This window comes from Carassius gibelio, chromosome A5, assembly GCF_023724105.1.
Source record: "Carassius gibelio isolate Cgi1373 ecotype wild population from Czech Republic chromosome A5, carGib1.2-hapl.c, whole genome shotgun sequence".
NCBI lineage: Eukaryota > Metazoa > Chordata > Actinopteri > Cypriniformes > Cyprinidae > Carassius > Carassius gibelio.
The window spans coordinates 4,280,535-4,307,415 of NC_068375.1; the positions used below are offsets into that span (position 1 = coordinate 4,280,535).

At 36.1% G+C, this 26,881-nt stretch overlaps 1 protein-coding gene across 2 annotated transcripts; it reads left to right on the top strand.

The window, feature by feature from the left end:
* Window positions 1-26,869, top strand: traf2b (Tnf receptor-associated factor 2b). 2 transcript variants are annotated; one of them, XM_052591416.1, is made up of 11 exons: window positions 1-167; window positions 5,319-5,539; window positions 9,458-9,536; window positions 9,824-9,922; window positions 18,445-18,606; window positions 19,620-19,694; window positions 19,939-20,013; window positions 21,913-22,257; window positions 23,295-23,472; window positions 23,903-24,051; window positions 25,716-26,869. In XM_052591416.1, exons 2-11 carry the CDS (start codon window positions 5,319-5,321, stop codon window positions 25,932-25,934), a joined length of 1,602 nt encoding a protein of 533 aa, XP_052447376.1. In that variant the 5' UTR covers window positions 1-167; the 3' UTR covers window positions 25,935-26,869. The 2 variants fall into 2 exon arrangements, with proteins under 2 accessions (XP_052447376.1, XP_052447374.1); XM_052591414.1 differs by lacking the exon at window positions 1-167 and adding an exon at window positions 308-582.
* Window positions 26,870-26,881: the final 12 nt, after the last annotated feature.

The following is a 26,881-nucleotide window of genomic DNA, read 5'->3' on the forward strand; positions in this document are numbered from 1 at the left end:
ACTCCAACAAAGTAGGTGGCGGTAATGCACCATAATGCTGGTTGCGACCTACAGTCTATGGTTGCGACCCAGTAAACGAAACAAACAGGAAGAAGTTTTAAGGTGGAACGTATAGCGTCAAAAAGAAGCTTAACTCAGCCTCGTCCTACAGAATTTGAAAGTGTTTGGTGAGTAACGTTTGTATTCTGTTTGGTTGATGCTTTGAGATTTACGTTGACCGTAGTGTGCCAAATTAAAATCACGCTGCTTGTAGTTAAGCAGTGTGTGCGGGTGCTGGAGTCAGTTGACGCTTCTCGCGGGGAGAGTCAGGAAACTGACGTTACCTAACATTAGATACATTGCTTTCAGCTGCTAAGTTAGTTGATTTTTTTTGGAATCGATTTAAGATTGCTGTTGTGGTAGTTATATAGACACTTGATGAATATCTGTTGGTTTTGATAATTAATAACGTTAAATGTTTTAGTGGCTGTAACTCGGCAACATATTTCAAGATCAAAGTGTAACTGCAGCCTACAAGGCCAACACTAGATATGACTTTGGACAAAGACGAAATTTTTTGACTTAAATTGAATCATGTTGTTGGTAAGTTTTTTGAAAACGTTGGAAAAAGTCAGTCTCATGTTGTGCTGATCATACTTCCCCCCGCTTCCCACAGTTTAAAACAATGCTGTTTAATAAATCCATTTGAAGCTTTGAAGATTTATTGACTAAAAGCAAATTGTAATGGGTAGAAATGTACAGCTTAGGATATGTAGGCAACATTTTCTAAATCTGCACTTTCTTTATATAATTCTGAGATTTAGAATAGGTCTATATGGAAACCATTATTAAATTGCCTCATCAAATAGACTTAAATTAAAAAGGGTTTGTGTTTGGCATTGAAATGGATAGTTTATTTATTTATATTTAATATTTACAGATGCTTGTTTTGCTCAAAACATCTAGGACTTTTGTGAAGCACACAGTGTGATTATTTTACAGGATGTTCAAACTACTCTTTTACACAGTTGATTATTTTGATAATTGGTCTTTAAGATTATTACAATCATTAATTGACTAACTATTGATTCTTTCGCCAATTAATCATTAGGCTTTGTTCTATTATTCAACTTTTATAATTTGTTAAATTGATTTACACATATTCTAACTAATAAATACAAAAAGTAATCATGTCAGTTTTAAAAAAATTGAAATTGTTACTATTGTACAATTATAGGTCTATTTATTTTTTACATTACAAATAATGATACTACAGAGAGACGTTCTCATTCACCATTTAATTAACTGTATTGAAAATTGACTGACTGACGCATCATTTTATCACCTTTTGTAAATTATATGGATATGGCGCGAAGTAAAGGTAAATAAGACATTTTATTTTTTTATAAATTATTTACAGCAGTAGCTTAAAACACATTATAGTGTGATTTGAAATCACCAATGAAGTATGACATGTCATGTCATGAGTGCATGTGTCAGACTAAGTGACATGACATTCAGCCAAGTATGGTGACCCATACTCAGAATTCGTGCTCTGCATTTAACCCATCCAAAGTGCAAAGTGAAGTGCAAAGCTCATCAAAGTGAACGGACACACACACACACTATGAACACACACCCAGAGCAGTGGGCAGCCATTTCTGCTGCGGCGCCTGGGGAGCAGTTGGGGGTATTGCCAACCCAAGACTCGAACCCACAACCCTAGGGTTAGGAGTCAAACTCTCTAACCACTAGGCCATGACTTCCCTCGGCATATATATATAGAGAGAGAGCAACCGGGACTTCTAACGGCAGCTTTTGGTTATTCTATTGTATTTATTGTAACTGAAAGAGACACTGGCTACGTTTACATGCACCCAAATAATCCATTTGTAAACGGATTGAAAAACGTTCATATAAACACTTTAATCGATCTGATTAAACTCGATATGAATGAAATTTCGATCTGATTAAATGGGGTGGTTTATTCCTCTTCTAATACGATTGAGCGTGCATGTAAACAGTCCATCGGATTGAGCCATGAAACTGAAAGGACTGCCCATGTCCAATGACGCAGAAATAACGTAATGACGCATTGAACGAGCAGCTCTTCCTTTTGAATAAAGTGTTGTATAAATGCATGTCCTGTCATTTATAAAACCCTCATGTCACTCGGCAACTGTGAAGTGGAGCAGGCCAGCCTTTTTTTGGATACTCATCCACAGGCAACCCGTTTTGGGCATGGGGAAGGGCCTTCTTTTTCGTGATAAATATGAGCAGCACAGCAGTTTGTTTATTTATCCATAAAGGTGTATTCTGCTGTTAAAAACAAATAAAGAATCCATGTAGGAGAGTGGTTATTATGTGCAAACCGTGAGAAACTCAATAAGAAACTCCATATATTATCTATATGTCACTTTAACTTTTCACTTTCACTATTTGAGCAGTGTGCTCATGTCTAAAAAAAAGTATATAATTAGTGTTTGTACTTTCAATTATTATTATTATTTAAAATAATCTTGTCGGTAAATGGTTAATAATCGGTTAAGGAGCATCGGTTAGGAAAAATAACCGAAATTAACATCCCTAGTCAGTAATGTCACAGTGCAAAGAATATAGAATAATAGTTACTGTATAATAAGTAACGCTGTATATGCTTCCGAAAGTCGGACTCCAAATTTCATTCTAAGAATTATTTTGAGGTTATTATATATATTATATATATATATATATATAATATATAGGTCAAAATTAACTGATAGAGTTTGCTGCATTCATGCGCACTCGGAAACCGGTGACTGTGAATGAATCAGCAGAGTTTGAACAAGCTTTTGTAATCGTTGCATCTTTCTCAGACGTTTCCAAATGTCGAAATTGGGTTACGCATCTATCTGTGCATGATGGTGTCCAGTGGCCGTTGTAGCAGTATGGAGGCATAACTGATAATCGATCACAACTCCTAGGTTTCTTGCTGTCCCGGAAGGAGTTATGTTTGATGAACCTAGCTGTATAGAGCAGTTGTGATCTCTGCAATACTTAAAAGATTCAGTTTTATGTTATGACAACCCTGTCCTGAGGTTGTTTTGGCACAGTTCCACCTAGTGGTCTGGAGATATGAAAAATGTTTGACTTCACATTCCAACCCTCTACGCACACCTTGGCAATATAATCTCCATTGGCTAGTAAATTTTTTTGTTTACTCGCCAGACTGATATACTATTTTACAAACACACACACACATACATACATACATACATATATACATATATATATATATATATATATATATATATCAGGGTTTCCGTTGTCCGGTAATTGCCGGACATTGGCCGAAAAAAAATGAAGTGTCCGACAAAATTAAATCTCTCCGGTCAAATTGTCCGAATAAAATTGCCTAATAATCCCACCCCCCCTAACACAATCTGAATTTGAGAATAAGCCTAAAATGTATAAAGCAAAAATACACCGAACTTTGGCTATGTTATGAAGGAACAGGCTCGTTTGAAAGTTATTAAACATTATTACATGGCTTGGTTGAATTCCAATGTGGAATGCGGTCTGTTATTTCTTGATATCAGACCGCTGCGAAGCACTAGCGGCGCCAGGATTTTGATTGTAGGTGGGCCTCCAGGAAACTGGATGGGCCAGTTAAAATAAGCCAAAAAAATAAATAAATAAATAAAAACGGGTTCCCCTTTCATCTCCGTTTCAGCGCTTTTCTGGGCACTGAAGACAGCGACTCAGTAGCCTACCTGAATTTAATGTGTAATTAGCATAGGTAAAAAAAAAAAAAATTCGTTTTAAATTGTTAAAAAGACATTTCAAGCTTTCTTAAGATATATTTCATGTCTGTGAGGCCTACGCTGAGTTTCGTTAAATTAGGATGAGATGCACTCCACTTCACTAGCAATGCAAGTGGCCGCGAGGGCGCCTGCATCATTAGGCCTGTCGTCTGCTATATTTGCTTCTTATGTATTAAATCCAGGCAATTGGTTGATAAAAAAAATTATTAAAATTAAGATACAATTTATACAAAACGAAATTCACTTCAAAAAAGTATTTCTACTAAACAAAACTTAATTAAGTGGTCAAAATCATGTCTGACCCGCTCCATGTCTCTCGATATTGCGCATCTTATCTTACTCGTGCGGTTCACTTTTCATAATCAACATAAATTAAAAAATAACATTATAATATTTTAACAAATATTAAACTAAATAAGCTTATTTAATGGCTACAACATGTATAGTAGACCTAGAATCTCTATTTGTACAAATTGCTGCACATTCATTTCATTCTGAATTTTGCACACATAAGTTGAAAGGCATTTGTTTGTGCATGCATGTAAAACATATCTGCAACTTTTATCAAGTTCACTTATAATTATGCGTGCATTTATGAATTATTATCTTAATCTATAATGAAACAAGGACGAAACATATGCTTTGTTTGTTTAGAATGGAATGGATCGCAAATAGATCCGAATGAAGAAATGAACCATAGTAGAAAATGTTTTTTTTTCCGTCTATTTGAAAGTTAGGCTAATAAACATGTTGCATTCGGCGGCCTGATTATGTCATTTTTTACGTTACATAGCCTGCCTCCAGTTTTCCTCACCTTGACTAATTAAGAGGCGATACTTGACCGGCATATCATCAAAATGTCCGGAAAAGGAAACCATTTTTTTCTAGCGGAAACTCTGATATATATATATCTATATATATATATATATCTCAGCTTATCTTTGTAAAATGGCACAGCTTCTTAAATCTTAGCTTCTTAATCAGTCAGTCAAGCATTATATTATTGTATTAAGCACTATTTAATGATAGAACTTTAGTAATTAGAACTGAAACTTGATAACCATGTATGAATGCATATTCGTCATTTTAACTGAACTTAAAGGGTTAGTTAATTGAAAAATCATAATTGTTATTAATAACTCACCCTCATGTCGTTCCAAACCTGTAAGACCTCCATTTATCTTTGGAACACTGTTAAAGATATTTTAGATTTTGTCAGAATAAAATCTAAGAATTTATTAGCCAATGGCTAACAATAGACATGATTTAGTCGCCCAGAGTAAAATTTAGTTGCATATGCGAGTGATTTACTCGCAATGTAGAGAGTTGGATTCTGGTCCTACTCCATTTCAAAGTCCAAACCTACATTTTTATGTTATTGAATATCATCTTTAACTCAAAAATATTTCATAAAATGGAAGTTAAAATATTTGTAAATGCAGTTTTTTTTAAAAAATTTTTTTTAATGTTGATTTTAAACAAAGGTGTTAAAAACATGTCTGTCGTTATTCTGCTAAATTGTTCTCATTTTTACAGATGATCAGCACAGTGGGCCCTGTTGGTAAATGGAAGGCAATGGCACGTCCATCTTTACCATCCTCATTGGACTCCACATTACCTGGAATATCTCGAGAAGTGCTGTCTGTGTCCATGGAACCAAAATATCAATGTCAGCAGTGCAAAGATATTCTTAGAAAACCTTTCCAAGCACAGTGTGGACATCGCTTCTGTGTGTTCTGTTTCAAACAACTCACCAGGTACCCAGGAAAATCCTCTGCCTCTTACTCTGCATTAATTGCCACCCTCTCCATGGACATTTCCAGTCCCTTTAATCCACCACTGCACTGTAGCTAGATGGAAAAATATCTTCCTTCTGCTTGATGTTGATCCACTCTTTCGCCTCTTAATCCGAAGGGTTGTCCTTCAATCTGGATATACTTCACTTACCTCTGTGGATATATTCTAGGATATTTTCAGTCTTTGGTGAGCTTTACCTTGGTGCCAGTCATTTGGTTATATTTTTGTCAACTTTAGTGATTTTATACTATACAACAATGAATCAGAATGAATATGAAGTTAATCCATAGAAAGCAATAGTTTGTCATGGTAATCTTTAATCAAAATCTGAAAATTTTCTTCCAATGTGGAAAGTCGTTCGTTCTCTGATATCATTTTGACAGCTTGTGCAGAGTATCCTTAACCACTCCCGTCCAACCATTAGTTTGCTGCGAGTGAGAGAAGGAGAGATGGAGCACTGAAATAAATCCTAGCCTTCTGTTTCAGTTAGAAAAATGCCTCCCTTTTGTGGAATCATTGTTGGTCTTCTTTGATGAATAGCATTTCTAATTTTAGTTTTTTTTTTTTTTAAATTCATTGTTCAGTTCCACTCCACTTGCCAGTTAATTCAGACTCAGGCGTGTTTGTTCAAAAACCTCATCCTACGATAATTTGCTCAATCGCCTATATGTCTATAATCTGCTATAGTCAGAATTTGAAGGCAGAAAAAAGCCATGAACGCACAAACTTCAGTTCATGACTGAAATGCCAAGAAAAATGAGGCGCTCTGTGGATGGCCCATAAAGCATCCATGTGAGGTTGAGACTAGCTATTTTTTTAATATGATAATCTCCCCCTTATGGTGAGCAAGATTGCTATGAAAATTGTTAGTACAGACTTGTCTGTATATTGATATGACAAATATCAGTGATTTAAAATGTTAAAATCTGTATTATAACGAAATATCTATGATTCTTCATTGTCGGCCAAAGTAAGTATTTAAAATATGACAGATGCGTCTGACTATATATGAACTAGCTGTTTTAAACATTATTTTTATATTTAACGTTAGTTTATCAGTATGTCTGAAAGTATTTTTTTTTCTTTGATTATTTCGATTATTATTTCGATAACTAAATATTTATGCTATGACAAGAACAAAGAGTCTCTTATCATATCACCCAACCATATCACCCAACACTACAATATATATGGATTTTTTTTATTTTTATGACCCGCCCCAACCAGCCTTGCAAATAAAGTGACAATTTCTTTACCCGTCCCAACCCGGGGTCTGCGGCGGGGATGGAACTTAACTTTTTTGTCCACCGCCCACTGTGGGCAGCCGCTTTCTTGTTTTTAATCGACAATGTGTAACTGCATGTGAAAATTAATACTACAAGATCTACAATATTTAAGCATTTTATTTAATCTCAAGTCTCAATGAAATACTAACATTTTCTATTTCAGTGATGCTCAAAAATGGCAGCTTACTAGGTTTTGAAACAGCCGACTCTTGCTGAAGTAACTCATTCTCTCAGCTCCGTAGCCCAACTGATGATACACTGCACTGAACTTTTTTTAATGAACAGAAACATTTTTGCGATATTCTAAACAGTTTTCGTACGCATTAATAATGTTGTATTTAATTCCAAAGGAAAGGATTCACCAGTATAAGTGTTTTTATTTTTATTTTATTTTTTATTTTGGTGTATTTATTTATTTTTGTGGTTGAGGGAACACGTGGGGAAAAGTCCCCTGTTCAACACTGTATCACTGAAAATAATCTTTGCTCGCAAACATTTATGCCGTTTACTGGCAATGAAAAGCATCCCCCAGACAGCAGTTATTAGACACGCGACCAATAATACTGTTTGTTAGTTTGCTTTTTATGCCGTTAAAAACAATAAGATAAACACACACTGTCAATATAATCTAAAATGTTGCAGAATGTCGGAGGAGAATGAACTTGACAGAGACATGACAGTATATTGAAATTTGTGCGCCATAACAAATTCAACTCTTCACGCGATCTTGTATATCATGAGCGCGTGCTTTAAAACGAACTGTAAATAACCAACAAATATATCCCTCTACCAGTGGCACTAACTTCAGCTGCAAACACTGTACTGGGCACTACGCCGCCATTTCGAGTCCAGTTTTCACTGCCTTTCTCCACGGAACTGCTTCGGATGATATTAAACTTTATTGCCTGTTGTACACACACCAGATATGGAAATTAACTTTTTTTGTCAAACAGCCGGGTGAAACCGTATGCTATTTTTATTTATCCGCCACGGTGGCCGGTAGGTGAAATGAGTTTACCCGCAACAACACAAACTCACCTGCATTTGGCTTGTGGCGGGTGCTTATTTCTATCCCTGACTCCGCGGGTTGTCTCACTAGTGCACACAGTGTTGCCTTGCACTTGTGTGCTAGTGACAGAAACGAAGAGACAGCTTGCTGTCCTGCTTTTGGACACCAGTGGAGCTATGTGGTGACACATAAAAGGTTTAACCAAACCCGGTGAGCAGACAACACACGAGAAAACCTGACGATGAAACCATAAAGGAAGAAGAGACAAAGGAAAACAAAAGACTTTTCAACGAAAAGTGCAAGTCAGGTCGAGAATGGCTGCTATATGATATGAGAGTATATTCACAACAATAAAAATGTGGCTAGTAAAAATGCTGTTTGGCTAGTTGGAAAACCACTAGCCACATTTGCTAGTGAGCAAAAAAGTTCATGTCAAGCCCTGGTTACTACCATGGAAGAATTTTAACAGTCATTTACATGTGGCTAAGGTAAAAGTCAGTTTACATACAGCCTTTGAAGTAGTTTTTTTTTTTTTTTTTTTTTTTTTATAAGTCAGCCAGTATGGATTCTTTTAGTGCTGACATCATAATTACATCACAGTGTTAGCTGGAGGCAAAACAAAGGGATAACTGGAGGTCAGCACAAACCAGCACAGAGTCAGCTACATAAAGAGTTTAAAATGTCATCTTTTAGTGTCAGAATTGATAGAGTACAGGCTCCAATTTTACATTTTATCGCATACCCAGTGCCAGAAAAAAAAAAAAAAAAAAACTTACAACACCTGTGGTTAAATGCAATAAAACTACCAGATTGGACCGAAAAGATCATCAAAAATTCTTGAATTTGGAACGCACACTTTATATCAGTTAAGGTTAAATAAACTATTGGAATTATTGGTACGGATTATGGTTTGGTTCCAAGTTTAAAGAGAACACAGTTGTAGGCGTCTATAGATTTATGTTCTCAGTTTCTATTTACTATACACACTCAGATCTGATGGGTGTGTCGGGCCACTCCTCCATCATTCACCCATTGAGTTGAGTGTGTATGAATCAGCTAATCTGGTTTCTTCGGAACTGCTTCGGAAATTAACTTTTTGTCCACCAGCCGGGTGAAACGGTATGCTATTTTTATTTACCCGCCACAACACAAAATCACCTGCATTTGCCTGGTGGCGGGTCCTAATTTCCATCCCTGGTCTATAGGATGTAGTCTAAAATGAGAAGATAAAATTTAGTGTAATGTAGATTAGTAATGCGAGTAAATCCTTCTCAAAATCTTGCCAACATTTCTTGCAATAACTTTATCCTTTGTTTCACCTTTATGTATTATTGCACACATGCTGCTTTTACATCAATCTTTCCATTATCAAAGCACTACTTTCTTGTTGCAAATTAACCTTGAAAGCAGCTTTCTTTGAGAAAACTTAATGAATAGCCCTCAGGTAAGAGAAGGCTGTATGTTAATGCTTTCCGGAAATTGTGGTCTTTATAGTTTGCTTATAGTTTGATCTTATCTTTTTCACCATACTCCCCATTGAAGGCTGCACTGTTAAAGTTTTAAAAGTCGTTTCTCTTTATCAGCTCAGGGCCCATACCCTGCGAAGCCTGTCGTGCTGAGGGTATATTTGAAGAGACCGTGTCAGTGCTCAATATTGAAGTGGTAAGACACCTAACCCTAACCCTAACCCTAACCCTAACAGGTTATTCTGTTCTCTTCTTGTTTATAAATGTGAAGCTGGTTCAAAGCAATCTATAAGAATTAAAGCCCTATATAAATAAAGGAGACTTGACTATACTTAATCTTGTAATTCTATCATTGTTTTTTTTCCTGGTAACTCCTATTCAGTATATACATGTACATGCACTGGTGTAATGTTTAGCAGTAACTGGAATATAAAAGGTACTCATTAATGAAGATAATTCCATGGACTTTGACTTCCCTTTTAGGCATTTCCTGATAATGCCGCACGAAGAGAAATTGATAGCTTGCCTGCAAAATGTCCAAATGAAGGATGTAGTTGGTCTGGAACACTGAAAGAGTATGAGGTAAGAACATTATTCACTTGGCTTGTCATACCCTTCTTAAAATGTTTTACATTTTCAAGTTAAAACAAATTTCTAACCCAGCAGTTAAGCAGAAAGGCTGATGAAATATAGCTCGTCAGTTTAAAAAAAACCATCCGCCCACACTACTGAGAACGAAAGTCAGAACTGGGGGATGGGTGGAAAGTCCCAAGGCTGACTGGAAAGTACCCAGCTGTTACAACATATCCTCTATATGAAAAAAGAAAAGAAAAATAAGCTCTTCAAAAGTTTATCTTCCACCCCTCTGATGGAAGATAATTAACTTTTGAAGAGCTTATTTTTCAGCTTTTTTTTTTTTTGCATTGCATTGCAAAATTGGTAATCTGGTTTCAGTATTTAAAGGCATTCAGCAGCTGGTGGTTATAGTGTTATAATTGTATGTGGTTGTGTAGATTAGAGTAATGCTTAAAAGTTATTTATTTATAAACTGTGAACCAAGATATTTTGATAGCTGACAAATACTCCTGTAAAGTTTCTGTTCTGACTTTCAGTCTTGTTTCTGAAAACCTGAAACCCTTTCAAGTTTAACTTTGTCTTGGGTTTCTTTTTTCTTTCTTTTCTTCTGTTTAGCTGGTAAAAAGTATTAGCATGACAGAATTCTGAATCATTAACCCTATCTCGGAGTCAGTGTTGATTCATCTGATGTGAACACATGTTGATTAAAGAAATGAATCAAGAAATTCCCCTAAAGTCTCACCATGTTCTTAAAGGGGGGGGGGGGGGGGGTGAAATGCTATTTCATGCATACTGAGTTTTTTTACACTGTTAAAGAGTTGGATTCCCATGCTAAACATTGACAAAGTTTCAAAAATTAAGTTGTACGTTTGAAGGAGTATTTTTGTTCCAAAAAAACCTCTTCCGGTTTGTCACAAGTTTCGGAAAGTTTTTTTCGAGTTTGGGTCTGTGTGACGTTAAATGGAGCGGAATTTCCTTATATGGGTCCTAAGGCACTTCTGCTGGAAGAGCGCACGCTCCCGTAGAGCACAGCACTGAGAGGCTAAGCACAGACAGTCACTGATCAGAGCGAGAGCGTCGCGAAATGTTACAAAAGAAGAGTGTTTTTGGTTGCCAGGGCAAGACAACCCTGCACAGATTACCAAAAGAGAAACAGCATTAAGGGACCAGTGGATGGAGTTTATTTTTACAGAGCATCAAGGAGTTGTGCAAGTGTTTTTGTTTGTTCCCTGCATTTCGAAGATGCTTGTTTTACAAACAAGGCCCAGTTTGACGACGGATTTGCACATCGTTTATTTCTTAAGGATAATGCAGTCCCAACGAAAAAGGGTCACGATCGTGTGTTGGAACCGCATGCGGTGAGGAAAGCTGCTTCAAATATCTCTGTGTTGTAAACTTAGCTATCAGCGCTTGTAAGCACATCAAGTAAACAACATGCGATGTTGTCATCAAACTGCACTTTCCACATGTACAGCGTAAAAAAAAAAAAAAAAAAAAAAAAAGACATAAAGTGGAACTTAGTCATTTTCCAAAACCGCTAAGCAAATATATACAGTTTCAGTACATACCACATAGAGACGCCTTTGCTGATGCTGCTCTTGATAAATTTCAGCCTCTGGATCTGTGTCACAGCTTCCAAACGCTCTCAACGCAAAAGCCTACTGGCGCTCGTGATTCTTTAGCCCCGCCCACACGTCAACGCCTCTAGGCGCTCATATTTTTCCGGGAAAAATCGGTACAGACTATCTTTCTCTTATAAATATAATAAAAATAAAGACTTTTTGGAGTTATGAAGGATGCAGTACTACTCTATAGGTACTCAAGATTAACAGGATATTGAGTGAAAACGAGCATTTCACCCCCCCTTTAAAATATTTATCTTGGATCAGTTGCTCCACTTGCTTGATGCTGATCTTCTTTTTCTGAGTAACAGATATATCTGCCATGATATTTCCCATACCCTACCTGTTTTAAGACTCTCACACTGCATTGACAGATGCAGACAAACGGTAACAGACAGGTTTGTCAGGTTTTGCCTGATCAGTGTGTTACCCTTGTCCAGGTCTGGATGGAGAATTCAGAGGACTCTGGGCACAATGTTTTGTCGGCCCCCCTATACGTGCACAATCAAGGTTTTGAATTATAGGGTACTATTTTTTGTAAACAGGAAAACAGAATTTACACTGACTGGTTAACAGCCTATGATCACAACCTCATGGACAGCAGCAATCTTTGCAATGTGTAATTATGCTATCTATACTTTTATACTGGCAGATACTATTTGATCCTCAGTATTTTTGTACATTAACAGGATGCAGTTATAACATAGGGCCTCATTCATGAAACTTGAATTAATTGAGTAATTTGCTGGTAAAACATATCTCAAACTTTCTGGAGTATTCATAAATGCTTCGTAAACATCAGACTTGATGGTTAAATATGTGCATGCCAATAAATTCCAATCATTCGTAAATAGGGCGTGTTCACGCTCATTCACAATTAGCATAATCCCTGCCTATGAATTACAACAACATAAATTATGTGTCATGGAACTCAGTGGAAACTTCTTTCTCAGGTTTGGCTCCAGTATATTTCATAAATGCAAAAAAGACAAATAGGGCATATGCCTAACAATAAATATAAAATTTAAGGGTTGGTTCACCCAAAAATTAGAAACAAAGGCCTCCTTTACTCCTGTTAACGATTTACTAAAGTAAATTTCCTTACTTAAGCTAAGGAAAAACCAGTCTCCTCTTGGCTTATATCGAATCCTCCAACATTCATCTTTACAAATCCTTGTTTTGTACTTCTAATTAGTGACCATTGTTTGGTTTTGATCTATCCCCTGCACTTCCGCGTTCATCACTTCTGAGCAGCGCATTTGCAAAGCTGACCTCCATACGTCATCCGCCCGGAACTGCTTCCATGTACAACCGTGAGCGTAAGCTACATTAAAGGGATTACGTTTAGAATATGGATATTTTTCTTACAAAAACACATTGATTCACTACAGGAGGCCATTGTTCAACTCACAGAGCCGTGTGAGGCACTTTTTATTTAACTTCTTTTGGAATGATGCATGCAACAACCGCTGATGCTGGGTACATGCCAAAAGATTTTTATAAGACATAAGCCCTATTAGGACGGTACTAGTTTTACAGGGGGTCGTTAGAGAAATGTTTCACAGACGTACTTGGTGATTTTAATCCCGTCCGAATCTGCCACGTCTGTGTTTTGCTCACACAACCTCTGTGATAATTCCAGAGCAAATTACCTACTGTTTTTCCTCTGAGAAAACTAATCAAGTCCGAATGCGAAAGTCTGTGATTGCTGGTGATATTTTATTTCACAACGCGTTTCCTTGTGTGTTTTGCCCAACGTGAATTACCGTAGATGCTCTTACCGCGCGCATGTTTGAGATATTTGCTTACCGGCAAAGAAATAATAATAAAAATAATAACATCAAGAGCAAGATCACGTAAACTGTTAATACCGGCTATTGTAATATCAGCATCAAGATTACTCGCATTCATTTATGCACTCAGTTACATACTTTATGAAAATTAAAGATACGGTAGGTTTAGCCTACTACACAAAAAACAAAAACAAAACAAAAAGGAAAACAAGTTCAACTAAAGGAACCACACATTAACATGGTTTTGCTATACTAGCCATTTAGTATTTATTGTGTAATTATACTAATCAATCAATCAATCAATCAATCACCTTTATTTATATAGTGCTTTAAACAAAATACATTGCGCCAAAGCACTGAACAACATTCATTTGGAAAACAGTGTCTCAATAATGCAAAATGATAGTTAAAGGCAGTTCATCATTGAATTCATTGATGTCATCTCTGTTCAGTTGAAATAGTGTCTGTTTTAATTTGCAATCAAGTCAACGATATCGCTGTAGATGAAGTGACCCCAACTAAGCAAGCCAGAGGCGACAGTGGCAAGGAACCGAAACTCCATCGGTGACAGAATGGAGAAAAAAACCTTGGGAGAAACCAGGCTCAGTTGGGGGGCCAGTTCTCCTCTGACCAGACGAAACCAGTAGTTCAATTCCAGGCTGCAGCAAAGTCAGATTGTGCAGAAGAATCATCTGTTTCCTGTGGTCTTGTCCTGGTGCTCCTCTGAGACAAGGTCTTTACAGGGGATCTGTATCTGGGGCTCTAGTTGTCCTGGTCTCCGCTGTCTTTCAGGGCAGTAGAGGTCCTTTCTAGGTGCTGATCCACCATCTGGTCTGGATACGTACTGGATCCGGGTGACTGCAGTGACCCTCTGATCTGGACACAGACTGGATCTGGTGGCCACGGTGACCTCGGAACAAGAGAGAAACAGACAAATATTAGCGTAGATGCCATTCTTCTAATGATGTAGAAAGTACGGTGTTATGTGAAGTGTTCCGTTTCCAGTTTACCTAATTAATGCAGCCTAAAAATCCTTTAACGGATTTGGATATTAAAAGCATATTAGTATGTTATGTGTATGCCAGGTTAAAGAGATGGGTCTTTAATCTAGATTTAAACTGCAAGAGTGTGTCTGCCTCCCGAACAATGTTAGGTAGGTTATTCCAGAGTTTAGGCGCCAAATAGGAAAAGGATCTGCCGCCCGCAGTTGATTTTGATATTCTAGGTATTATCAAATTGCCTGAGTTTTGAGAACGTAGCGGACGTAACGGAGTATAATGTAAAAGGAGCTCATTCAAATACTGAGGTGCTAAACCATTCAGGGCTTTATAAGTAATAAGCAATATTTTAAAATCTATACGATGTTTGATAGGGAGCCAGTGCAGTGTGGACAGGACCGGGCTAATATGGTCATACTTCCTGGTTCTAGTAAGAACTCTTGCTGCTGCATTTTGGACTAGCTGTAGTTTGTTTACCAAGCGTGCAGAACAACCACCCAATAAAGCATTACAGTAGTCTAACCTTGAAGTCATAAATGCATGGATTAACATTTCTGCATTTGACATTGAGAGCATAGGCCGTAATTTAGATATATTTTTGAGATGGAAAAATGCAGTTTTACAAATGCTAGAAACGTGGCTTTCTAAGGAAAGATTGCGATCAAGTAGCACACCTAGGTTCCTAACTGATGACGAAGAATTGACAGAGCAACCATCAAGTCTTAGACAGTGTTCTAGGTTATTACAAGTAGAGTTTTTAGGCCCTATGATTAACACCTCTGTTTTTTCTGAATTTAGCAGTAAGAAATTACTCGTCATCCAATTTTTTATATCGACTATGCATTCCATTAGTTTTTCAAATTGGTGTGTTTCACCGGGCTGCGAGGAAATATAGAGCTGCGTATCATCAGCATACTAATGGCAATCATTCTGAATGAATGCAATGCATGCATACAGAGCGCGCGATCTCTAACGCCCATATGCACAAATAAGACCCTCCCATTAATAAACACTAAGATATTATTCCCGTCCCAATTGGTACATAAAAATCGCAGACGTCAGGTGGTAAGAATCGAAACTCAACTCAGTTTAGAAAACTAGTCCCATCTGAATAGGGCTTTATATGACTATGATGACGAACCTATGTGATTGACGTCATCACCATTTCAGTATGTCTCTGTGAGTGTTAAGTGCTGTTATATTTAACTATGGACGTTTGCAACTCTACAATTCATACATTTAGTAATATCATGCAAGTTCAATTTCTTTGTTTACTGTTAGTTCTTGCTGAAGGGTAATAAATCACAAGGAGTCTAATGGTTTTTACAGGCAGTTTATTGGTCATTTAAATGATACAGCTTTGTGGTATTGTTTGTACTTACCCGTTGATTTCTGCTCTGCTGCTCTGCTCGTTCCGGTAGCGCGCGTAACCCGGAACGCGCTTATAATAGCAGCGGTCATACCATTTTTCACAACTGGGGGGAGATAACCTAGGTTGGGATTGTGATGTTTGTTTTGTTTAATGTATGTTTGTAACATTATTTTGCTTAAGCTGCACTAACCACATTTATTTGGTTAAGTAAGATGAGGTTGTTTTAAGGTCATTGATGTAATAGACATTATTGAAACAAAGGTTCCCCTGTGCAAATGGTGCTTTCCATTTCTGTTAGGCGGGAAGTTTGTGTATTTAAGCAGAATGCTCCTTATTGAAAGGAGGGTTTTGGTGGTTTGCTCTGTTACTAGAGTACAACATTATGTTCTATTGTTGATAGAGAACTGTTTAAGCAATTTTCCTTTGTGTTTAATCTGCAAAAGTTTTAGTGCTGCTTCATTAGCATTCAGCCAGATAATCTTTTGGTGTGTACCCAGCATGAGTGGCATTAAACAGCTGGAAAGATATGTGAAAATATGTAATGTAACTCAGACCGGATTCGTCTGAAAGAAAAAAAAAAATTTCATATACACCTAGGATGACTTGAGGGTGATTCATTTATGGGCTAATTTCCATTTTTGGGTGAGCTAACCCTTTAACGTGTCCACCAAAGCATTTTCGTACAACGAACATTACTATAGAAGAAAATGTCATCAGCATCAGCTAGCGGTGAACATAAATAGCATAATGAATCACACCGTTTATGTGCGCTGGAAAAAATGTGGAAGTGGCAAAAGAGGAAGGGATAAGAGCTTGAAGTAAGCGGTTTTATGTTTTAGTGCCATGTCGCGTTGATTTCATATCGCATCTTTATTGGCTAGTCAGTAGACGTGAGTCGTTGCAGCAAACACACTGTGCAATGATTTCCTGCGTAGAAGACAAACTTTAGAATTCATGAAAATGTTTGTATAATTTATTGTATCGTAGCGAAGAGTACATAACTATTTAACTTTGGGTAAAAACACAGACTATATAAAAAAAATGGACGTAGGATCAAACAACAGCGTGTTTAGGCACCAATCAAATGCAGCAGGCATTTACCTCCAAAAGCAATGGCCGCTTTTATTGTGTTTCATCTGCTCGCTTTGCATTGCAAATAATTTATTATTTATGAAAATTATTATATTCAGTGGCTTTTCCTTCTTTTCTTAGTGATATTCAGTGTGGGTTTACCAGGAAGTAATAATTTTTGTTCACTTTGACTTGTTGGACGGAAACTGCTTCTTAGTAAATGTTCTATGCGATAATACAATTTTGCGCATAAGTTAAGTTTGTAACTTTGATGGAAAACCAGCTAGTGTTTGATGGGTTAGGGAATGTGATGTACTGTACGTCATCTATCAGTGCAGTGTTAATTTGCCTTACCTACACTGTTTTGTATAATGTTTGAATGATTAGACTGAACGTTTGCACAAAGACACACCAGCAGAAGTCCCATAACCTTTGATTTAGACAACTGAGAATGACCACAAAAAATATAGAGGCAGTGAACTTTAAAACTTTATACTGGTTCTCTGTAATATTTGTGGCATTTCTTCTTGCTACTTAAATAGTCTTATATATTAATTTGTTTATATGAACATGTATATTTAGTATATGTGTGTGTGTGTGTGTGTGTGTATTCACACACACACACACACACACACACACACACACACACACACATATATATATATATATATATATATATATATATATATATATATATATATATATATATATATATATATATATATATATATATATATATATATATATATATATATATAAATACATAAATTGACTAGTACATTTAAATTAATCCTAGTAAGTCAGAAAAGCAGGTCTAGAACTGCATAAATGTGGGTAAACAATTAAATATTTATTTTTATTTATTATTTTATGAATTGTCCCTTTAAGTAGTGTTGCAGTTTACCCCAGTTCACCCTACATCTCATGGAATTCTGAAACCATGCAAATTATTTTGCAGACATACTTGTTATGTCTTGTGACGGTCATGTCATGGAAATTTCCAATGCTAATCTGAAAATGGCAGTTTGAATAACCTCCACTTATTCATATTATATAATACAATACTGTAGTACTAGAACAGTACTACAGTTTAGTAAAAACCAATATCACTCAAGTTTTCTTCACTGTGATTTGTTCTGATGAGTGGTTGGTAATGTCCAAAGCTAGTCGTGTGTCTGTAGGTTCTGCTGTTAAGCACTTTTTTTTGGCTAACACAAAGTTCTTGAATCACATGGCGTATTCAAAGGGATCCTTAGTCTGCACATTCTGCTTTTTTATTTTTTGTTATTATGGTGCATTATAAGTACTTTTGACTCCTCCTGAGGCCATTATACAAAACTTTTCCATGACTATTGACTATTATGTACTTTTTAATGATGTTCATTTTAATTCCATGATGGCGTGGTTTAGTTCCAGTGGTTTAATTTGTTTCACCCAGTGATGTCTTGTGACCATTTTAGTTATTTTAAAACGGGAAGGAATACATATGCATCTAATGGAAATGAAGGACATGAACTACTGCTATGAAAAGCTCTTCACATTCTCAATATAATTGTGAATGGGGCACAATTTAGGAATCGACTCCTACACAACAGTACACTTAACTGTGGTATTAATCCATTAAACATATCATTTGATCGAAACATTTACAGATACTTTTTTTCTTCACTAGGCTCAACATGAAGGTCGTTGTGACTTTGAACGTATAAAATGTGAAGCATGTCAAGCACTCATCTTGTCAAGTGAGAAAGATCGCCACAATGAGCGGGAATGTGAGGCCAGAACCCTGAACTGCAAATACTGCAAGGTCACATTCAACTTTAAAGAAATTAAGGTAATCCACATCCTAGAAGTGGTGTATCTTTAAAAAAAATGTTCTATTGAGTGGTTTATAGTTTGTGTACTTGTTTTTGCTGTGTCAAGTAGAGCTGTGGAATAAAACCGTTATTACAATAAAATAATAGATTTTTAAAAAAAATGTTATTAAATGGACATCATACATATTAATGTGTTGTTTTATTTTAAATAAATTACTCCTACTATAGTCTTTAAATAAATAAAAATTGCTCATGTCCTTGGGTCTAAAAAGCACTTGCGCCTAAGGTTTCCATTTCATTTTTTACAAAAAGAAAATGCAAGAATGCAAAACAGAGTGTGGGAAGAGAGCTATGAAGTGCAATAAGCCAATAAGTGTAATATAATCTTACACATGTAATCTGATGTGATAACTTTTTTTACATTTACAGGTCCTGTATTATTTCTTACTCTTACAATTAAAAATGTAAATCACTGTTTATTAATTAGGTTTTTTTTTCTTGTATTTGTTCTACTGTTTGTTATTTGCATTTTAATACTTTTTTGATCTATAAAAAAGATAAAATAAACACTATTATTATTATTATTATTATTAATAAAATAATTGGAGGAAAAGATGCGCCCTGATTCATCGAAAACTGCTTTATAATAAAATTGTTAGCTTTTGAATAGTCATCGAATCAAATCGTGTTATGAGGCAAGTAAAGATTCCCGCCTCTAGTGTCAACAGACGCAAGCTATGGAAATATTTAATTTCACTAGCTTGCTATTAGGGTGACCGGTAATTCATTATTATTTTTTTTTTTTATTAACTCCTCCATGAAAGCATTGCATAATAAATAATATAATGTGGCTGGATTCTTGATGGAATTTTCTTATACAGGATAGTTCAACTGAAATTAATAATTCTCATAATTTACTTTCAACAGTAAAATTATGAATGATGAATTGAATGAAATGGGTGAGCAAAGTAGTTGTTGATATCATATAATCTTTGCTGATTCTTCTTACTTCATTATTCTTTTGTCACAGGCTCATGATGAAATATGTCAGAAATTTCCCATGCAGTGCAAAGACTGTGGTAAAAAGAAAATCCCCAGAGAAAAGGTTGGTCTGCATTCTCAGCCACATCGTTTCTGTTTGAATTACAGTATTTCTCAGTATGAATGCAAACACTCTGGTAAAAATAAAATAAAAAAATATCTTGAAAAAAAATAATCTCTTGAAAACGTTTTTTTTTTTTTTTTTCACACGATGCTTCATTCACACAATTCTTCTAATCATGTGTTGTCATAATCCTGTGTTGAGTTTTTTTCTCTGACTTTCTCCTATGTTTTTTTTTTTTTTTCAGTTTCAAGAGCACATCAAGTCTTGTGCAAAGTCTAAATCGGCGTGCCAGTTCAGAGAAATTGGCTGCAGGGCAGTGGTGTGTATTTATTGCTCATGAATGTAGTTCTATTCAGAATAGCTGTTAAATTCTTTTAGTTGTTCTGAAATTCTTCATAACTTTCAAAAGCCTTGAAATAATTTTGTCACGACTACCGGTAGTTATTTTTGTTAGAACTACTGCATCTATTTGAGTCTTGCAGTTTGCACTTTGTTTTCCACGTGGCTTTAAAATAGAACCAAATTATATAAATAGTTTGGGGTGTGGGTTAGAAAAGTCCCAAACATTTGGTCCCAAACACATTGGTAGGCTTTAAATGTGTACAGTCCTGTCATTTGTGTACTTGCAAAGGCTGGTTACTCATTGGGGAAAATGTGTTGCAGACAAAAGTAAAAAAACCAACAAAAAAAAACCTTGTAATTTTCATAATTTCATACTGTTTCTGAGATCACAGCTGGTAAGTTAAAATGAGTCATCTACCCTTGAAGTCTTTAAGGGAAGTTAAATATTTTCCCCAGTGCACGTTTAGTTTGTTGCCCTCTACTGGTCAGAGAATAAACTGGCACAAATAAAGAGTAGCAATAACATACCCCTCTGAAATAAAACTCACAACTCAGCTTACATCAATATCAGTTAGATCATAGAAGAGGAGGTGGTCACATCCATGGTACCTGTACCTGTAACAATCACAAAATTATTTGTATATGTACAGTTACTTGAAGTCCTATGGTTTATGGTCTATGGTTTTAGAGCCTATCCTTTTTTCGTGGTTATCACTGGACAATAATGCCTTGTTCAACTGAAATATTAATTTATTTTATGATTAAAAAATTAATTTAAAGATCTTTTAACAGTAGGATACCTTTGTAAAGGCAGTGCTTCGAGATGTGCGGTTGTGCTTCATGCGACGCTAGTTCGACTCCCAGCTTGGGGACCTTTCGTGATGCGATAAATATTTAAATATATTCTAATTAAAACAGTAAATGTTCCTACGCCGTTTGGAAATGTGGAAATCGATTTAAGTAATTTCCAGAATTTATGGAAAACGGCAACTGCAACACTGCTATTGTATAACACTGCTATGGAGTTTACACTCATTTACTTCACACACTCGTTATTGCGCAGTAATTTTTATGTGAAATATCATGCTTTCCTTTCTATCACTGGTTCCTGCGCAGTTTGGAAAAGTATGAAATAAGTAATTTGCAGGTCTGGAAAAGTATGGGAAAAAGAGTAGGGATTATGTTCTAAATGTTAAATTAATGACTTCTAAATCATACAAGCAGAGAGATTTCATGACAAACATTTAGTAATCCTTTGAACATGACTGGATTCAAGGCACACATTTTCATTATGCAGAACTCTGAGTCTTTTTTGAAAATTCACTGAACAAATGTGTGTGTGTGTGTGTGTGTGCCACATAAACCAGCAAAAATAAAAGAAGCTAATGTACAGGCCTAGTAGAAAATACATATGTTAAGAAGTTGATCATTAGCCAACACTTGACAGAGAGCTGGTTCTGTTTTTTGAGAGACCGTTATCTGTTTTACATTTTGAATCATATCTGTGCCTTTCCGAATAAGGTACAACATTTATCACTAGGACAGTTTTATACACTGTTCAAACAATGATTTAGTGACAACTGCAAATGACTTCTACATTAACAGCCTGACAGTGAAGGACTTCTACTACCTGCATCATTTAGTCGTTTCGTAGACATTACCAATGGCAGTATTGTAAACTACAGCCTATATTTCTGACTACAACGATATCAGACATTGTTGCTAACACTATCGCAAATTATAGCCCCAATCATAAATTATCCAGTGGTAACCAAACATATATCAACAAAGTATTTTTAACATCAAATAAATGCTTTTACATAATTTTATGTAACCCTTCTTAATATTAAAATATATGTATTTTTCTTGTGCATAGGTTGACAATAGTAAGCAGCAGGATCATGAGCAGACCAGTGTGATGGAACACATGCGTCTCTTGCTGTCTGTGCTGTCCTCTCTGCGTCTGCCGGCCGGAGATTGGCAGGACGATTCTGGACTAGGATTGTATCGCGGACCTGAAGACGCACCTCCAGTGGGGGCTCATGCTGTTAACCATAATGCAGGAAGAGGAGGCAGTCCGGGTGTACAGCAGAAAGTCTCAGCATTGGAGAACATAGTGTGTGTGTTGAACAGGGAGGTGGAGCGATCGGCCCTCACCCTGGAGGCACTATCCCGTCAACATCGGCTAGACCAGGAAAAGATAGAGAACTTGGCAAACAAGGTACTACGCACACTTTGCAGGAAATTATACACTTAAATAGCTCAGATTAAACGCTCGTTAAATTGAATTTATAGGATTTTTTTTTTCTTTCGGACAGCAGAGATGGTTATGATGCTCTGCTGTGTGTCAGAGCATGATGCGAGGCTCTTACCTGGCAGGTAACGCATTATGACGTATTGGCCAATCTTGTTTTATGATACTGTATGCTGGTGGAACATTTTACTTCAGGGGATAGTTTATTAGCCAGTAACAAGATATACCCCTAAAGGTGTAATTTTTTTTTCTCACTTTTTTTCCGCAAGCATTGATGTGTCACATTCGGGCAGGACACAGTTCTGGGTTTTCCACAAAGGGAGAGTTGGGGTGGGGGTTAAATGACGACAGTGTTTTATATCTTTGGGTAAACCATCCTTCTGATTTAGTCAGAGTTTGAATTAAAGCTTTACTACAAAATCGTTATTAGTAAGATTTGCTTTTGTTCGCTGTTACTTGTGAAACACGAACGTGAGTTTTTCCTCCTCCAGCAGAAGAGCCTCCGCTGTCTCTGCCATCAGCCTTCATTCACATGGGATATAAAGTGAAGACCATCCAAGACTTTCTGATAATTGATCAGTTGATCGAGTTAGAGTACTTTAAACAAAAATTATGAGAGAAATTGTCATTTAAATAAATAATTCAGCCAACAAATTAAAATTTGCTGAGAATTTGCTCACACTTAGGTCATCCAAGTTGTAAATGAATTAAATCTTCATCTGAACAGATTTTGATTTATGTCACCAGTGAATCTTTTACAGTAAATTACACTTTCCTTTTAATGACAAAATTTAAATGTATAATTATCATCGAACCATAGACACCACTGGACAAAAGATAATTTGTTGATACCAGTGTCACAAACTTTCTTAAGTCTCAGACAGAAATAATAAAGGTATTGTGTAGATTTATCATTTAAATGTTAGTGTATGATTATTAAAACAACGTTGCATTTTGGCAGTTTCATAACCCTGTTTCTCATCTGTGTTTGGCGACTCTTGAAGGTGCGACAGCTGGAACGGATTTTAACCACGCGAGATCTACAGTTGGCCGAATCAGAGCAGTCCTTGCGGGAGCTGCAGTTTTGTACATATGATGGAGTGTTCATTTGGAAAATAGCAGACTTCTCTCGTCGCAGACAAGATGCAGTCGGGGGCCGGGCACCTGCCATGTTCTCACCTGGTAAGGTTAAGATCAGATTAAAGGACTGTTGCAGGTTTGGTTGGGTTGAATAAATACTTAAGCCCCTATTCAGCATATTAGAAATGGCTGGTGAAAATTCAACTTTGCCATCAAGAATAAATTACATTTATATATATCAAAATAGAAAACATTTTAAATTGTAGTAATATTAAACAATTTATTGTTTTAATTAGAGATTTTTGAGCATATTACCCACTCCAACTTTTCAACATGTTAATTAAAACTGTTGATTAAAACTAATTCTCAATCTGAGAAGCAGTTTTACGTTTTTGGGAGTCTTGGGAATGATTTCTTCACATTCAGTGTTTGAAGCAGATTTTAGTAGCATATTAGCATTTTTGTCACCTTTGATAATATTTTTTCCCTGAGCCCTGGTTACATTTTGATCCATTTTTCTTCTGTTCTCTAGCGTTCTACTCCAGTAAATATGGGTATAAGATGTGTCTGAGACTATACCTGAATGGTGATGGCACAGGAAGGGGCACGCATCTTTCTCTATTCTTTGTGGTCATGAGGGGCAAATATGATGCACTGCTGAAGTGGCCCTTTAGCCAGAAGGTAAATAACCTGATGCCATTTTCCTCTTTTATTTTTGGCTTTTATTTGTTCTCTCCTTTTGAGCTTTAATTTTAGGGATGTGATATCAGCTAAAGCATCACAATACCATTTGAGTTGTTTGGTTGCAAACTTTTATAGCATGGACTGAATGTTTTGTTGTACTCTACAGTTTATATAAATATGTTGTATTGAATTTTACATGTAGAATTTACTGTTAATGAGCAAGATTTTAAGAATGTATTTTATTTTTTTTCACTCCGAATTAAAGCCACAGTGCATTGTTCTTGGTTAAAATAGTTTTCGTGATAACTGTGGACTGACTAATTTTATCATAAAATCAAATAAGTGAGGTGTTCCGTTTTTCCTAATCACCATATAACATTTAGTGCTCACCATATAACATTTAGTGCTGTGGAAAATAAATAAATCATAAACTCACCATTGCCAGAAGTCTCAATGGCTTCAATGGCCTGTTTAAAGGATTAAAAATGTAACTTTAAGTTTACTTTTATCTTGGAAGCTACGTTTATACAGTGAGTAAACTGCCCGTATAATTACTAGAACCTCCTCCATTGAGCATATCACTCCAGTTCTCTACCATCTTCACTGGCTTCCATTGAAACATAGAGTAGATTATAAGATTTTACTTCATAATTGTGCACCACAATATCTCTCTGATTTGCTTCATATTTACATCCTGAAGCGTCCTCTCAGATCTTCTTCATCTGTTTCACTTGTTGTACCTTCTGCTCGTTTAGCCACTATGGGTCTAGGACATTTAGTTGTCCTGCTGCTAAACTCTGGAATTCTTTCCACAATCTATCACATATGCTTTGTAGCCTGAAATGAATGGACACAGTTTTTGTTCTATCCAGCTGTATGTATTCAGTGCAACTTATAACATCCAAGAATGTAGAGAATTTGTGATATTGTTGTCACATGCTCACAATGCCCGCTATTAGATATGAATTCCTGCAACTGCTTCAGAGTTGCTGTAGGCTTCTTGGCAGCCCCTCTGACAAAAATGCTTCAGGAAACTCTTTTCATGCAGAGCTAATCAAAATGACCACACAGTTGAATGTCTACTGGCTTTGTGTGCCATTGAGAAGGTGATTAGCTACACCTGATTGAGTTAAGTCATTTTTAGAAGGGGGTGATTCTTTCCCAGCTCTTATTCTGTTGTTATTCTGTATGTTGGTGTTATATCATTCATTTGGATGTTATAAGTTGCACTCAGCTGGATAAAACCGTGTCCATCTTTATTTCAGGCTGCATAGCAACAAAATGTATTTTCTGTACCCACTCTACAGCATGTGTAGGGGACAGTAGAAGGGGAACACCCATCGTTGCCCATAAATCAAAGCACATGATAGACAGTGGTAGGAGGAGAACATCTGAAAAACAATGGAATTTTGTCGCCTGTATTTGCACTACTCTGCAGTTCAGCTGCGCGTGACAAACACTGCCAGTGTGAAAACACATTGGGCGGATGCTGGTCCCACTGTGTATACAAACATCTCCTGTGCTGCCTCTGCTCTGCTTGCGCATCCAGTGTGAAGCGGGCATTACTCTTCTGTCATCTGATGTCCAGTATAACTTCAGGAACATGAGCTTGGCATAGCATGGATTGTAATTCCTGTCTCTTTCCTGTTCTTTCCTTCTAGGTGACATTGATGTTGTTGGACCAGAACAACAGAGAGCACATCATTGACGCCTTCAGGCCTGACGTGAGCTCCACATCCTTCCAGAGGCCCATCAGTGAAATGAACATAGCCAGCGGTTGCCCTCTCTTCTGCCCTCTCTCTAAGCTGGCAGGCAAAAGCTCATATCTTCGAGATGACACCATATTTATTAAAGCCATTGTCGACCTCACTGGCTTATAAAGCATTGGAATTATCCATAATAATAATTGATGATATTATTGTTATTATTGTTATATATTAGCTGCGGAAGCCAATTTAAATATTATACAATATAAATGATAATAACATTATATTTAGATGAACACACACACACATCGTGAACACATACCCGGAGCAGTGGTTGCACTATTTTGATTAAACTCTTAAATTATATGATATAATAATATTTAAAACACAATATATATTTATTATAGTATGCATTATATTATATCTATTAACGATACCTACTTTTAGTAATGTATGTAATGCATAAATTAGTGTTCCTGTGGCTCAGTGATAGAGTATTGTTAGCAGCGCAAAAGGTTGTGGGTTTGATTCCCAGGGAAAATGATGGGTAAAAAAATGTTAGCCTCAATGCACAGTAAGTCGCTTTGCATGAAAGCGTCTGCTAAATGCTTAAATTTAAATCTGAATAATTATTACATATGACATGTTCTGTGACCCGAAGCTTTAGCTATTTTATGCATATACTGTTCTTTTAGTGGGATTTTTTATGCTATTAAATATGTGAGATCTTAGGATTCGAAAAAAAAACAAACAAAAAAAACGGATATGTAACTCTTATAAAATTCTGTGTTATATCTTTACTATTTAGCTGTCATTTACTGATTTATATCTTATCTATCATTTATATAGCTGTTCAATCAAGCAACCAATTTTTTGTATATGTTTAGATATAAAAATACTCTTTATTTTATTAGCATCATTTTCGAGTACTAGAGTGCTGTAATACAATGCATGACATCATTGCTTTTTTGTGTGTGTGTGTAAGCAGAGTTTCGGGTTCATGATCTAATAATTCCTAGGCTTATTCAATATTGTATTAACATCTTATTAACAGCTTATGTATTATGTTATTTTATCTTTATAAAAAATACAAACATAGAATATAAAAACATGAAATTCAC

Coding starts and splice junctions, on each gene's coding strand:
- traf2b (XM_052591414.1), top strand. Junction 9,537..9,823: donor CAGTGCTCAATATTGAAGTG/GTAAGACACCTA, acceptor CTTCCCTTTTAG/GCATTTCCTGATAATGCCGC. Junction 9,923..18,444: donor GAACACTGAAAGAGTATGAG/GTAAGAACATTA, acceptor TTTCTTCACTAG/GCTCAACATGAAGGTCGTTG.